The following is a 13,232-nucleotide window of genomic DNA, read 5'->3' as shown; positions in this document are numbered from 1 at the left end:
TTTGAATTTAAAAATCTTCAAATTTGAGATATATGCTTTAGTTTTATTATTTACGTTCATAAATTAATTAGTGATTTATTGTGTGTTTTAATTATTTATTTACATTTTTAATTAAGATGTACATTTGCTAGTTTAAATGATTAGTTTTGAAATTGACAAAAATTAATATTGATTCTTTAATTTGTGATCTTGATTTTTATTTGCCTTTGTCTCTCAAATTTATATAAGTTAATTATGAAAAAAATTGGTGACGAAATAATTGACAAAACTATAAAGAGTGACAATCTATATTTAAATAAATGTATTTATTATTATTATTATTATTATTATATATTTTGTGTTATGTGAAAAAAAATTCTAAAGTAATGATTGACTTTAATTTGTACTTATATAATTATTATTTCATACTTTGTGTAATCACAATAATGTAAAGTTATAATGTCAATTAACATTGTAAATTTTCTCTACTACATCGCTCTCAACTTGAGTTTTCTGGCTTTACTCTTGGCTTGGATGTTGTCAAGTTGAGGTGGAAACAAATTTGGACTAGGTTGTACATTAGATCAAGGGTCACTACTCACTAGGAATTAAAGATTCAATTGGGCATGCTTCTAGAGCTAGAGGTGTAATTACTACTAGTCTACTACAATTCATCATGCATGTTCAATGGTGATGAGAACTGTTATTTATTATCTACAAAAGTCAAAATTCTCTCACTAAAGCCTCATATATTAGTCTAATCTTAGGAAAAGAAAAATAAGATAAATCATGGTGACTTAGTGACTCGTTAAGTGGGAGGACAAGCCCCTGGTACCCACGAAGAATCAACCACATTATTACTGCTAATAAAATAGGATAAATCAGTTTCGCAATGTTTCCTGGGGTTAAAAAATACAAAAATAAAATACAAAAATAAAAAAATAAAAAAAACTTTCGCACTGCTACTACCAGGCCTGGATCGATATCGTATTCTTCTTGCAGGCGCTCTGACGATCTCTTGGAGAATTACTATAAGAGCAACAATGAAGGCCTGGTCCACATTTGGCTGCAGCGTCACCATGAAATTATCCTCTCCCAATAATATACTCCACATACTCACTTTCTCCTGCATCTGAGCAATTAAGGTAGAAGAAGATGCTCCAACATAGATATCCCATGTCCACTGCGTGAAGCTTGTCTTCATCTTATAATCGCACATTTGTTCCGATGTGTTGCCGGCTAAGAACACGTCTAGGTTTGTGCTGATCTGGAACACCGAAGATGTTGTTGCGCTGAAGATCATGTCTTTCTCCTCCTTGCTTTCTCCTCTGTAAACTTCCCATCTGGTTCGCCACGCAAATGCCTGCATACATAAATAAGATTTGGGAATAATTCTCAGAAAGTCAGAATTAAAAATTTTCTCAGAATTATATATATACCTTTCGTCGGAGAGTGAGGATGGAGTTTCCGGCGGGATCAAAGACAACAACCTTGCTGCTATTGAAGAAAGTGGGGATGTTTTCGACTTTGAAGAGGATTGTGTCATTGGCAGCATCTTTGACTTCGTATCCGTGGCCTGCCAACAAGTATAGCTTTTTGTGGATTGAAATTTGAAGATGGTGAGGAGCACAGTATTCCGGACCGATCACAACCAGAGGATTACCAAACACGATTTCCCCCATGCTCAGCTCAGCTCGTAAACTGATCTGATCGATCACCAGAATCAAACACTGCTAGCTATTATTTCAATTCCAATAATACCTCACATTCTTGATTGATTTCCGGCATACTAATAGATCGGTGATCCTTTAATTTATGCATGATGATCATAGTATATAGATAAGCAGATCAGAAGAATTTTCGTGAAAGCAGCAATATAATGGAGTTGCAAAGAATTTTCGAAGCAACTAGCTAGGTCAATAATAGTCAAGGAACAGAAATTAAAAGGAAACATCATCGTCATTTCATTGCAGATGCTGTTCAATTCCTTTTGTTACTTTTAAAATTACTAAACTTTTGACTAAAAGAAAAGGACCCAAATCCAACACCCCTCCCCTGCCTTTGTCTCCGGGGTGCTGGTTTTTTTTTTTTAATTGAAACAAAATTTCAATTTAAAATTATTTACAAAATTAAAAATTTTAATAAATTAACCGCCACATTATTAGGTCAATTTTAGTTTAATTACATAATTTTATGTGGTTCAAAGACCCAATTGCAATTTATATTTTCATAAAAGTTTAATGAATTATATTATGTGTTATTTACTGTGAAAATGAAAGAGTAACCAGTATAACTTTTAAAATTCCATACATCACAAAGTATAATATTGACTTGAATTAATGGGTATTGAGAAAATAGTGTCTATTGCCTATAGGAAGGGTGTCGGTATCACCCATTATGAAGCGTATTCAGAAAATAAAGTCATCAATTTTAGTCATAAGAGTTAATTCTCAAATTACTCCATCAATATTGTCATTTGTTATTTTGTGTCATAATCTTTGAACGTAATTTAATTTGATATTTTGACTATCTAATTTTTATTCAAAAAAGTCCTTTGTTAGGTTTCAATCACTTAATTAGGCATTAAAATGAAGACTAAAATTGTAACTTTGTTGTTATTTGATTCTTTATGTGGTGTGCTAAAATGTGCATTTGGGTCCCCATTATATAGTGTAAAGAAACTCAGTCACGCTTACAAGGAGCATAATAGAGTGTTGGAATGAAAATATTAAATAATTGAATTGCTAATAAAACAATACTCCGTATAATTTACAAGTAATTACATCATGAACCGTAACATTTTTTCAAGAACAATAAACAATACACTTATACACACCCCCACAAAATGGTTAAAACTAAAATTTCAAAGGTTTATAGCATCAACTAGATCTACTCATGAAGAACTATGATTTCTTCTTCTTGAGTCGACGATCTCTTGGAGAATTACTATGAGAGCAACAATGAAGGCTTGATCCACGTTTGGCTGCAGCGTCACCGTGAAATTATCCTTTCCCAGGAATATACTCCCCGCCGTCACTTTCTTCTTCATCTGAGCAATTAAGGTAGAAGATGGTTTAACGTAGATATCGCACGTCGACTGCCCGTAGCTTGTCTTCATCTTATAATCGCACGCTTGTTCCGATGTGTTGCCGGCTAAAAACACGTCTAGGTTTGTGGTGAACTGAAACGCCGAAGATTCTCTTGCGCTGAAGATGAGGTCTTTCTCCTCTTTGCTTTCTCCCCTGTAAACTTTCCATCTCGTTCGCCATGTAAATGCCTGCATACATATATAAATAAGATTTGATTGGGAATAATATAATTCTCAGAATTGTTTTTTCTCTGCCCTAATCTCTGTCCGGACAACCTCAATTAAGTTGATCAGACAATTGATTTGTAACTACAAAGTTGCAAATTTGATATATTTATATATATACCTTTCGTCGGAGAGTGAGGATGGAGTTTCCGGCAGGATCATAGACGACGACCTTGCTGTTGAAGAAAGTGGGGATGTTTTCGACTTTGAAGAGGATTGTGCCATTGGCGGCATCTTTAACTTCATATCCGTTGCCAGCCAAAAAGTAAACCTTTTTCTTGATTGAGATTTGAAGATGATGAGGAGCACAGTATTCCGGGCTGATCACAACCAGAGGGTTACCCAATACCGTTTTCGCCATGCTCAATTCGCTGCTAATTGATCGATCTGATCACCAGAATCAAACACTACTATCTATTTCAATTCCAATAATACTTCAGATTAATATATGATATATGTTTTTATGCATGTTGATGATGATGTATATATATAAGCAGAAGAATTTTCGTCAAAGCAACCGTACAATGGCGGTGTAAAGAAATTTCAAAGCACTAACCAATCATCAATGAAGAGAAATTGAAAGGAAGCATCGTGTATCATTACAGATGTTGTTGTGGTCCACCATCTTGAATTCGTGTTAGGTACTTAAAAAGTATTTGACTTTTTAACAAAAACAATTTGATGTCAAAGCAGATTGATTCAACTTTACATGTATTATATCTCAGTAATAAATCACATAAAGTCATCTCATTATATTAACATTGACCAATTCTTTCCCAGCCGATTTAGACTGAACAGATTATTACGTAGTATTATTTTTATAATTAAGATAAATAATTACAATGATTTGTAAATTATTAAAATTAAAAAAAATATTGGCCAATATTAAATATATAGAGAAAATTGTTATTTATGTCCCTCCATAGTAGGTCAATTATCAATGACACTCCTTAATTATTAGTGGTGTAAATATATGTATGTTTTAAAAATTGGGAGGCAACATTTAGGCTGTGTTTGGCAGAGCTTATTTAGGAGCTTATAGCTTATTTTAAGCTACTAATAAGCTATAAGTTCTGTTTGGTAATGTTCTCAGAATAAGCTAGTAGCTTAAAATAAGAGCTTATTTTGAAACGCTACTTGAGGTAGCTTTTCAAAAATAAGCTAGTAGTTTTTTAACTTTTTTCCATCTTTATCCTTATTATTTTAAATAAATGGCATCTTTTACCCCTCTCAATTGAAACCCTTTTAACATTTTCTTTTCATTATGTTTGGTTGTAACATTTGTGTTTGAACATTGATTTTGTATGAACTAATCTTATGAATTATAAACATTTTTTTTTACTTTATATATTTTCAAATATATGTTCTTACTTTATATTTTATTTAAATATATTGATTTCATTATTTTATATTTTAATATATAAACAAACCTATTTAAATTTAAAATTATTTAAATTGTATGAAGATATCATTTTTAGTCTTTTTACATTTATCAGCTTATCAAAAAACTAATTTTACCAAACATTTTTAAGCATAACAGCTAGCTTAACAGCTCTTCAGATTTCAGCTTCGAACTTATAGATTTTCAGTTTTCAGCTTCGAACTTATAGATTTTCAGTTTTCCGCTACTTTTCAGCTTTCAGCTACCTTTTCAGCTAGGTTTGCCAAACATAGCCTTACACTACTAATAATTTAGGAGTGCCAATGATAATTGGCATATTATGAATGTGCATAAATAACAATTTTCTCTTAAATATATTTTTAATGAGGTGATATCATGTGATACACTATTCATATATAGCAGACACACTAGTTTTTAAGCCTACGTGCATTGTATGACTAATTTAATGCCCAAAATATTTGTATTTAAATTAAATAATTCAAAGTATATCAATGCAAGATTATATAAGATAAATTCATTATAGTTGGCATTAAAATTAATTTTTGCACTTTTCTAAAAACAATTATCTAAATAGTAAATACTAATTGTAGTTGGTATGGACGTATGGTATTAGCTAGGGAGTAGATACTACTTTTGGTTGGAATTACTTTAAGTTCTGTTAATTCTCTTTTGGATAGATTTGTCTTTGTCATTGTCTTCGTCTTCATTGCTCGTTCGCTTCTTTTTGTTGGTAGTGTCTTATGTGCAATTGAGTTACTAATGCTAGTTTGCGGAAAAAAAAAACATATTTGAATATAAAATAAGTCAACAATATTATTATTATTTTGGGTGATTGTTATTTCAATTTCATAATTATATTAGATTTAAAGGTGCTGACTTTGTTGTATGAGTTGCAAACATGAATACTGCCAGAATAATGAGTATGCATTACTTGCACAAATTGAATGCTGAAAATATATATACCAAAAGAAGTAAGAGAAAAGCGGAAAAATCATATTATCTGCATATCTCTTTCACTTATATCTGGGAGAGGGCTAAGATAAAGGGAGACAATGATGCACACTACCTCCAAACTAATTCGCCCAACCAAAAAAACACTTTTAATGCTCGAAATTTCCTAACTCTTGAGGAATCAATCCTAAAATATGGTTTATATGAAGCTACAATTGTACAAAACTTTTTGCATTTGACAGAACATAAGGGATTGAACCTGAAGCATTGTTGTTATTAAGCAGGAGCCACCACGTATTGTGATGAAATCGGTTGAAGAGGCAAGCAGTACGGGTTAATTAAATAAAATTTTTAGGAATCAAAGATCTTGACTGGTGGGACTCAACCAATTGCTGCAACTCCCTCATCTCCTACGTTTCTTACAATACTCCACAAGCTAAGGTTGATGAAGTCACAACATATGTTGACCAATTAGATGCAGTTGGTGACTTCAGCATTAAAGAATCAATTTCAAGGTTGAATGAGTTTGACAGTGTCATCGATTCTAGTGGAGTAAGTATTCTTGTTCTACATAATGTTGGCTTTGTTAATCCGTGATAATCTGTATGTGGATTAAAGCCTAGTTTATGCATGCAATTAAAGTTTCGTGAAATTATAAAATCATAAAATTTTATCTGCATTAATTATGTAGTTCTTTAGCTCTTGTATGAGGATTTGTTCAAAACATTTCAGGTGGTGTGTGGTCTTTTGGATCAAGAAAGTTTAATTTGATTCATCAAATTTTCCATTTTACTACTCGAGAAGAATTAAATATGTAGACCCGAAAAGAAATGTGTTTCATTGACGCTTTTGTGTTATTAGTGTATTGATTTCACTACAGAAAATGGTAAAAATTGGTGAACCAAAAGTTCCAACTGAATAATCGGTTATTAGGTTTAGACGCACCAAAATAACAAATTCGAATATTTAATTTCTCTTTTTTAAAAATGCAATGATCTAATTGCACTTTTACCTAAAATTCAAGAGTCTATATATTTACCATTTTCCCTAAAATTTTTGTCATCTTCCATAGTATTACGTGCATCTGCTGCTTATAATTCATGTGGCGCATATATATATATATTCTCTAAGAAATGGAAATTACTATGAATTTTCTTGCATCCATCTTTAATAAAGATGTCGTAGAGAGCATTAAATAAAACAATAATCTAATTGGTATGAATTATTTACTAGCTGACTTTTGTAGTAGAGGGGCCCATTTTGGTTTGACAAAACGAAGCAATTGTGATTTGGAAAGGGAATGGAAATTTCTAAGCATTTGCGCTTCTTGTTTTAAAAAGAAATATATCACGACCCAGAATGTATATTATATTGGAGCCATGAAAATCCTAATTGAATCATGTGCTCCATCCAACTAAACAATCATTATTGTATGGACCATGGTCTACACAGCTGTGTGAACCAAAAATAAAAAGTATATTATTTTTGTATTAAAGGTACATTGTTTTTGTACTGTAGGTACATTATTTTTGTACTGAAGGTACATTATTTGATATATACTATCAAATAATGTACCTACAGTATAAAAATAATGTACCTTCGGTATAAAAATAATGTATTTTTTATTTTTGGTCCACACAGCTGGTCCATGCAATAATTTGCCCCAACTAAAAGTCTAAGCTTATAATTATATTATATTATATGCTCAACACGTGTGCGGGCCGATTGACTTGATGGGCTCCAAGCAACACGTGGATCATAGTCTTTTTTCGGGTGGCGCGAATCATGACCTTTTGCATGGCTCTGATACCAAATTGAATCATGTGCTCCATCCAACTAAAAGCCTAAACTTATAGTTGGACTGCACATTTATGTTATATGCTCAACAGTACTAAGATGTATACTGGAAGTAGTATTCTGATTAGCTTTCGTTGTAATGTTTGTATTCGAATAGAATAGAAGACTTAGATAGCCATGGTTCCCATGAAGCCATCCCAGGGATTTTAATGTGAAGTCCATACGTCGAATTAAATACTGCAAATTTAAAATCCATATACGATTTAATCAGCCGTAATCTTCTTCACGCATTTCTCACGTTGTTTTTGCAAAACCTAAAACTCTTTCTATGCACATGACTTTTAACGGCATCGTTTAAATTGGACAGGAACTTTTTTTTCTTTTTAATTAAAAAAAGCTTGTGAGTTTTTTATAATAGAGGATATTTTTATAATTACAAGAGACAAAACACCTCAGCTCTTTAAATAACAATTATATATTCAAATTCAACATTATTTTGTATACAAGTTGAAACGAAAAATATTAAATTGAATTGTTAATACTGTTATGTTTGGTTAGCAACTGATCCACAAAAATTTGATAGATTTGACTATCTTTATGTGTTTGGTTAACAGCGGTTTGGAGAATCTCAAACGCTGCAGAGTTGGCGAATTTCTTCCCCAAAACACCCTACCCTTTAGTACAATATTAAAAAAAAAAATTAAAATGTTTAGAAGCCTGAGACTTCTCTTTCTCTTGCCCATCCGATGTGGGATGGACAAGAGAAGAGTATGGGGAGTTGAGCTCCCAACGCCCCTTTTTTTTTAAACTTACAATGTGGGATCTTTTGATCCCACATCTTTACAGTGTTATTTTTTGTTTTTTTTTTCTATTATTATTATTATTATTATAATTGCTACGGAGTATTGTTATTATATATATTTTTTTGTCATTTTACATGTTGACCGCTAATCTAAACAGTTAATACAGTTAATTTTATTAAACATCTTTTTACAAACCACTAATACATTCCGCTGGTTAAACCCGCTAATACAATCCGCTATTTAATAACCGCTAACACAACCCACTACCGCTAACCACTAACCCCTGATAACGAAACAAGCCCAATATAATTTACAAGCTAAGTAAATAGACCATGAAACATTTCAAGAACAATAAATAATACGCACACCCCCACAAAATGGTTAAAACTAAAATTTCATGTGCAATTAATGGTGATGAGCGGCGTGGTGATGATGAGCAGTGTGGTGATGATGAGCGGCGTGGTGATGAGCAGTGTAGTGATCAGGAGCGGCGTGGTGATGAGCGGCGGCGATGTGATGAGAACTTTGATTTCCTCTTCTTGGGTGGACGATCTCTTGGAGAATTACTATAAGAGCAACAATGAAGGCTTGGTCCACGTTTGGCTGCAGCGTCACCATCAAATTGTCCTCTCCCCCAAATAATATACTCCACATACTCACTTTCTCCTGCATCTGAGCAATTAAGGTAGAACAAGATGGTCCAACATAGATATCGCATGTCCACTGCGTGAAGCTTGTCTTCATCTTATAATCGCACATTTGTTCCGATGTAGTGTTGCCGGCTAAGAACACGTCTAGGTTTGTTCTGATCTGGAACACCGAAGATGTTCTTGCGCTGAAGATCATGTCTTTCTCCTCCTCGCTTTCTCCTCTGTAAACTTCCCATCTCGTTCGCCATGTAAATGCCTACATACAAAAATAAGATTTCAGAATTGAATAATTCTCAGAATTAAAAAATTTCTCAGAATTATATATATACCTACCTTTCGTCGGAGAGTGAGGATGGAGTTGCCGGCGGGATCAAAGACGACGAGCTTGGTGTGGAAGAAAGTGGAGATGTTTTCGACTTTGAAGAGGATTTTGTCATTGGCGGCGTCTTTAACTTCATATCCCTGGCCAGCCATCTTGACTGAGATTTGAAGATGATGAGGGACACAGTATTCCGGGCTGATCACAACCAGAGAATTATTAATCACCGTTTCCGTCATGCTCAGCTCGCTGCTAACTTATCTTATTTGATCACCAGAAGCAAACACTACTACTATCTATTTCAATTCCAATAATACCTCAATATAGATGATGCTTTTATGCATGTTGATGATCGTGTATATATAAGCAGAAGAATTTTCATCAAAGCAACAATGGCGGTGTAAAGAAATTTCAAAGCACTAACCAATTATCAAGGAAGAGAAATTTCAAACCCACATGTACTTTCATTTTTCATTCTATATGATTTGGTATGGTTTGATTGCTCAATTTAATAAGGGTCATGATGTTTATCTATTTCTTTTTTTCTTCCTCCAATCAAATTTGAATACAAATGAGAGTAAAAATTAGAAGTATATTTTTGAAAGTACATGAAATATTTTTCTTTCAAAGCACTAACCAATCATCAAGGAAGAGAAATTTCAAAGCACTAACCAATCATCAAGGAAAAGAAATTGCAAGGAAACATCATGTATCATTACGTACGTTTTGGTCCATCATCTTCAATTCGTGTTATGTACTTAAATACTTACATAAAGTCATTTCATTATATTAACACTGACCAATTCTTTCCCAGCCGATTTAGACTGAACAGATTTTTTTTTAAATTTTTTTTTATAATTAGTATTTTCACCCGCACGAAATGGATTTATTATAATATATTAAGAATGTTTAGATCGATATATAATTATATAAATTATTGTAACATCAAATATTATATAGTGTAAATGAAGATATGTTTTTGATGGATTATGTTTTTTGATGTTATATATCTTTGTTTGAATTCGAGTAAATAATTGATGAATTAATAGCTAATGTATAGATGCACGCATATGATGCTACTGGAACTTTAGTGATTTTATATATCATTGTTTAGGATTTTTACAAATTAGCAAAATATGTTCGATCTCTATCTTAGTAACTCAGTTATAAGAATCAATTGTTATTCTAATTCGTATGTATGGAGATATATTTTTGTGTAGATATATAGCAATTTTGCCATCTTAAAAAAAAATATAATATCACCGATTGTATTTACATATTATTGAAAACCTCTTTGTAGACGACATTGATAGTAGCAACACAATATTGTCCATCCTCGTCTAGAACTAACACTTTGAGGCGGTGACTCGGGAGAAAGCCACGTACAATTGACTGTGATCAAAGACTGTGTTTTTTCAGCTATAACCCAACGTGAGTTAGTGTTCGACCGTGGCTTTTGTTGATAGTCATGGCATATGCAAGCATCAACCGGAATTGTTTATGCGGGAACTTGAATGACAATCTTGTATTAGAATGAGTGAGAGACATTTGGGGTATAAGAACTTTGGTTCCTTCATGTGTCCCGTTAACTATTCTTGCTTCAACAATGTGATCTGCCAATCTTGTGACGATGGGAAGGGGGTGGATCGAGTCTCAGTGGAGTCGCGATACTGCATTGAAACAGAGTCAATAGTACTCCAAAAAAAAAAAAACACATCAGCTCTCTAAATAACAATTATATATTCAATTTCAATATTATTTTATTTAAAAAGTTGAAATGAAAATATTAATTAAATTGAATTGCTAATACAATATAATTTACAAGCTAAGTAAATACATCATGAAACATTTCAAGAACAATAAATAATACACACCCCCGCCCCACAAAATGGTTAAAATTAAACTAAAATTTCACGAGTTTTTTTTTTTTTAGTACAAATTTCACGAGTTGTATACCCATGATTAAATAATAAAAGGATGACAGATATATCTCAAGGAAGAAAACGACGAATTGTTATGTGTTATTCCTGCTTCAATTCATCATGTGCAATGGTGATGAGTAGTGTGGTGGTGATGAGAACTGTGATTATTTCTTCTTCTTGAGTCGACGATCTCTTGGAGAATTACTATGAGAGCAACAATGAAGGCTTGATCCACGTTTGGCTGCAGCGTCACCGTGAAATTATCCTTTCCCAGGAATATACTCCCCGCCGTCACTTTCTTCTTCATCTGAGCAATTAAGGTAGAAGATGGTTTAACGTAGATATCGCACGTCGACTGCCCGTAGCTTGTCTTCATCTTATAATCGCAGATTTGTTCCGATGTGTTGCCGGCTAAGAATACGTCTAGGTTTGTGGTGAACTGAAACGCCGAAGATGTTCTTGCGCTGAAGATGAGGTCTTTCTCCTCTTTGCTTTCTCCCCTGTAAACTTCCCATTTGGTTCGCCATGTAAATGCCTGCATACATATATAAATAACATTTGGGAATAATTCTCAGATCGAATTGTTTTATCTCTACCTGAATTTAATGTATTCCAGGTCACTCAAAAAGATCAATGTATAGTAATGTTTTGAATATATACCTTTCGTCTGAGAGTGACGATGGAGTTTCCGGCGGGATCATAGACGACGATCTTGCTGTTGAAGAAAGTGGGGATGTTTTCGACTTTGAAGAGGATTCTGTCATTGGCGGTATCTTTAACTTCATATCCGTGGCCAGCCAAAAAGTATACCTTTTTCTTGATTGAGATTTGAAGATGATGAGGGGTACAATATTCCGGGCTGATCACAATCAGAGGATTACCAAACAGCGTTTCCGCCATGCTCAGTTCGCTGCTAACTGATCTGATGATCTCCAGAATCAATTCTAATAATATCTCTGATTCTTGATTTAATTTTCTGCTAATAGATGATACCTTTATGCATGTTAATTAATCTTGGTGTATATATAAGCAGATTAGAAGAATTTACGTGAAAGCAACAATGGCGGTGTAAAGAATTTTCAAAGCATTAACCAAGTCAAATAATCATCAAGGAAGAGAAATTAAAAGGAAATATCATGTATCATTACAGATCAGATGTTGTTGTGGTCCGATCCATCATGCATCTTCGTGTTGCGTATTTAAAAAGTATTGACTTTTTATAAAAACAAATTTGATGTCAACGCAGATTGATTCAAAGTAACTTTACAAGTGTTAGTTATTATATCTCAGTAATAAATTAAATCACATAAAACCATCTCATTACCATTGACCAACCTCTTTCCCAGCCGATATGATTTTTTAGACCGAACCCATGCATCATTGTTATTTTAATAATTAAGATAAATAATTACAATGATTTGTAAATTAGTAAATTTTATTTTTTTTATAGAAAAAAAGGAGAAATTAGCCAATATATATATATTAACCTTATTTTTTATGAGGTGATATCATGATACGCTATTGATATATAGCAGGCACATATATATAATATACATACACACACAATGTATCAAATATTCTTTTTTTTTTTTTTTAAATTTCCGAATGTTTTTATTGGAACTTTTAGAATAATATCGTTTTAATGTAAACAATAATTACAAATTTGACAATTTGCGTGCTTTCATCAAATTTTTAATCAATTGTCTTAGGTGTCATACTGCCATTTACGTATGAAGTCAAACTTTTAAAATTCCAAATAGCGTAGAACGTTGACTTGATCTCTTCCACCACCACCATCATCATCTTTAACTTCTTACTATTACAATATAAACAATTAATTCTTAAAAAAAGTTACAACTTTTACTTTCAGAGTGACAAAAACTATTAAATTTTATTAAAATAGTACTTATTACATAGATTTTTTAGTACTTTAAATATTTATCTTTAATTATAATCCTTTTTAGTCTTGATATGATATTTCATTTACAAAATAAAAAATTTCTTTTAATATGTCTGTGACTCTGTGTAAGGAAAATAAGGACGATATACCACAATTGAAGATAAAAAAAAATAGGGAAGAAGGTTATTAATTCTCT

At 32.5% G+C, this 13,232-nt stretch overlaps 4 protein-coding genes across 4 annotated transcripts; all 4 read right to left on the bottom strand.

The window, feature by feature from the left end:
• Positions 1–656: 656 nt before the first annotated feature.
• On the bottom strand, positions 657–1,802 carry LOC116030682 (protein LURP-one-related 10-like). Its single transcript, XM_031272997.1, has 2 exons — positions 1,419–1,802; positions 657–1,342 (listed from the first exon to the last, which is right to left on the bottom strand). The coding sequence occupies exons 1-2, from the start codon at positions 1,659–1,661 to the stop codon at positions 788–790; spliced, it is 798 nt and encodes a 265-aa protein (XP_031128857.1). The 5' UTR covers positions 1,662–1,802; the 3' UTR covers positions 657–787.
• Positions 1,803–2,693: 891 nt separating this feature from the next.
• On the bottom strand, positions 2,694–3,726 carry LOC116030421 (protein LURP-one-related 15-like). Its single transcript, XM_031272667.1, has 2 exons — positions 3,414–3,726; positions 2,694–3,256 (listed from the first exon to the last, which is right to left on the bottom strand). Exons 1-2 carry the CDS (start codon positions 3,651–3,653, stop codon positions 2,873–2,875), a joined length of 624 nt encoding a protein of 207 aa, XP_031128527.1. The 5' UTR covers positions 3,654–3,726; the 3' UTR covers positions 2,694–2,872.
• A 4,670-nt stretch (positions 3,727–8,396) lies between these two features.
• LOC116030701 (protein LURP-one-related 15-like) lies at positions 8,397–9,611 on the bottom strand. The gene is made up of 2 exons (XM_031273016.1): positions 9,229–9,611; positions 8,397–9,151 (listed from the first exon to the last, which is right to left on the bottom strand). Exons 1-2 carry the CDS (start codon positions 9,451–9,453, stop codon positions 8,651–8,653), a joined length of 726 nt encoding a protein of 241 aa, XP_031128876.1. The 5' UTR covers positions 9,454–9,611; the 3' UTR covers positions 8,397–8,650.
• Positions 9,612–10,992: 1,381 nt separating this feature from the next.
• LOC116030756 (protein LURP-one-related 15-like) lies at positions 10,993–12,103 on the bottom strand. Its single transcript, XM_031273083.1, has 2 exons — positions 11,797–12,103; positions 10,993–11,671 (listed from the first exon to the last, which is right to left on the bottom strand). Exons 1-2 carry the CDS (start codon positions 12,034–12,036, stop codon positions 11,255–11,257), a joined length of 657 nt encoding a protein of 218 aa, XP_031128943.1. The 5' UTR covers positions 12,037–12,103; the 3' UTR covers positions 10,993–11,254.
• Positions 12,104–13,232: the final 1,129 nt, after the last annotated feature.

This window comes from Ipomoea triloba, chromosome 9, assembly GCF_003576645.1.
Source record: "Ipomoea triloba cultivar NCNSP0323 chromosome 9, ASM357664v1".
NCBI classification, from domain to species: domain Eukaryota; kingdom Viridiplantae; phylum Streptophyta; class Magnoliopsida; order Solanales; family Convolvulaceae; genus Ipomoea; species Ipomoea triloba.
Note: the sequence above shows the minus strand (reverse complement) of the source record. Positions and strands in the feature narration are given on the sequence as shown.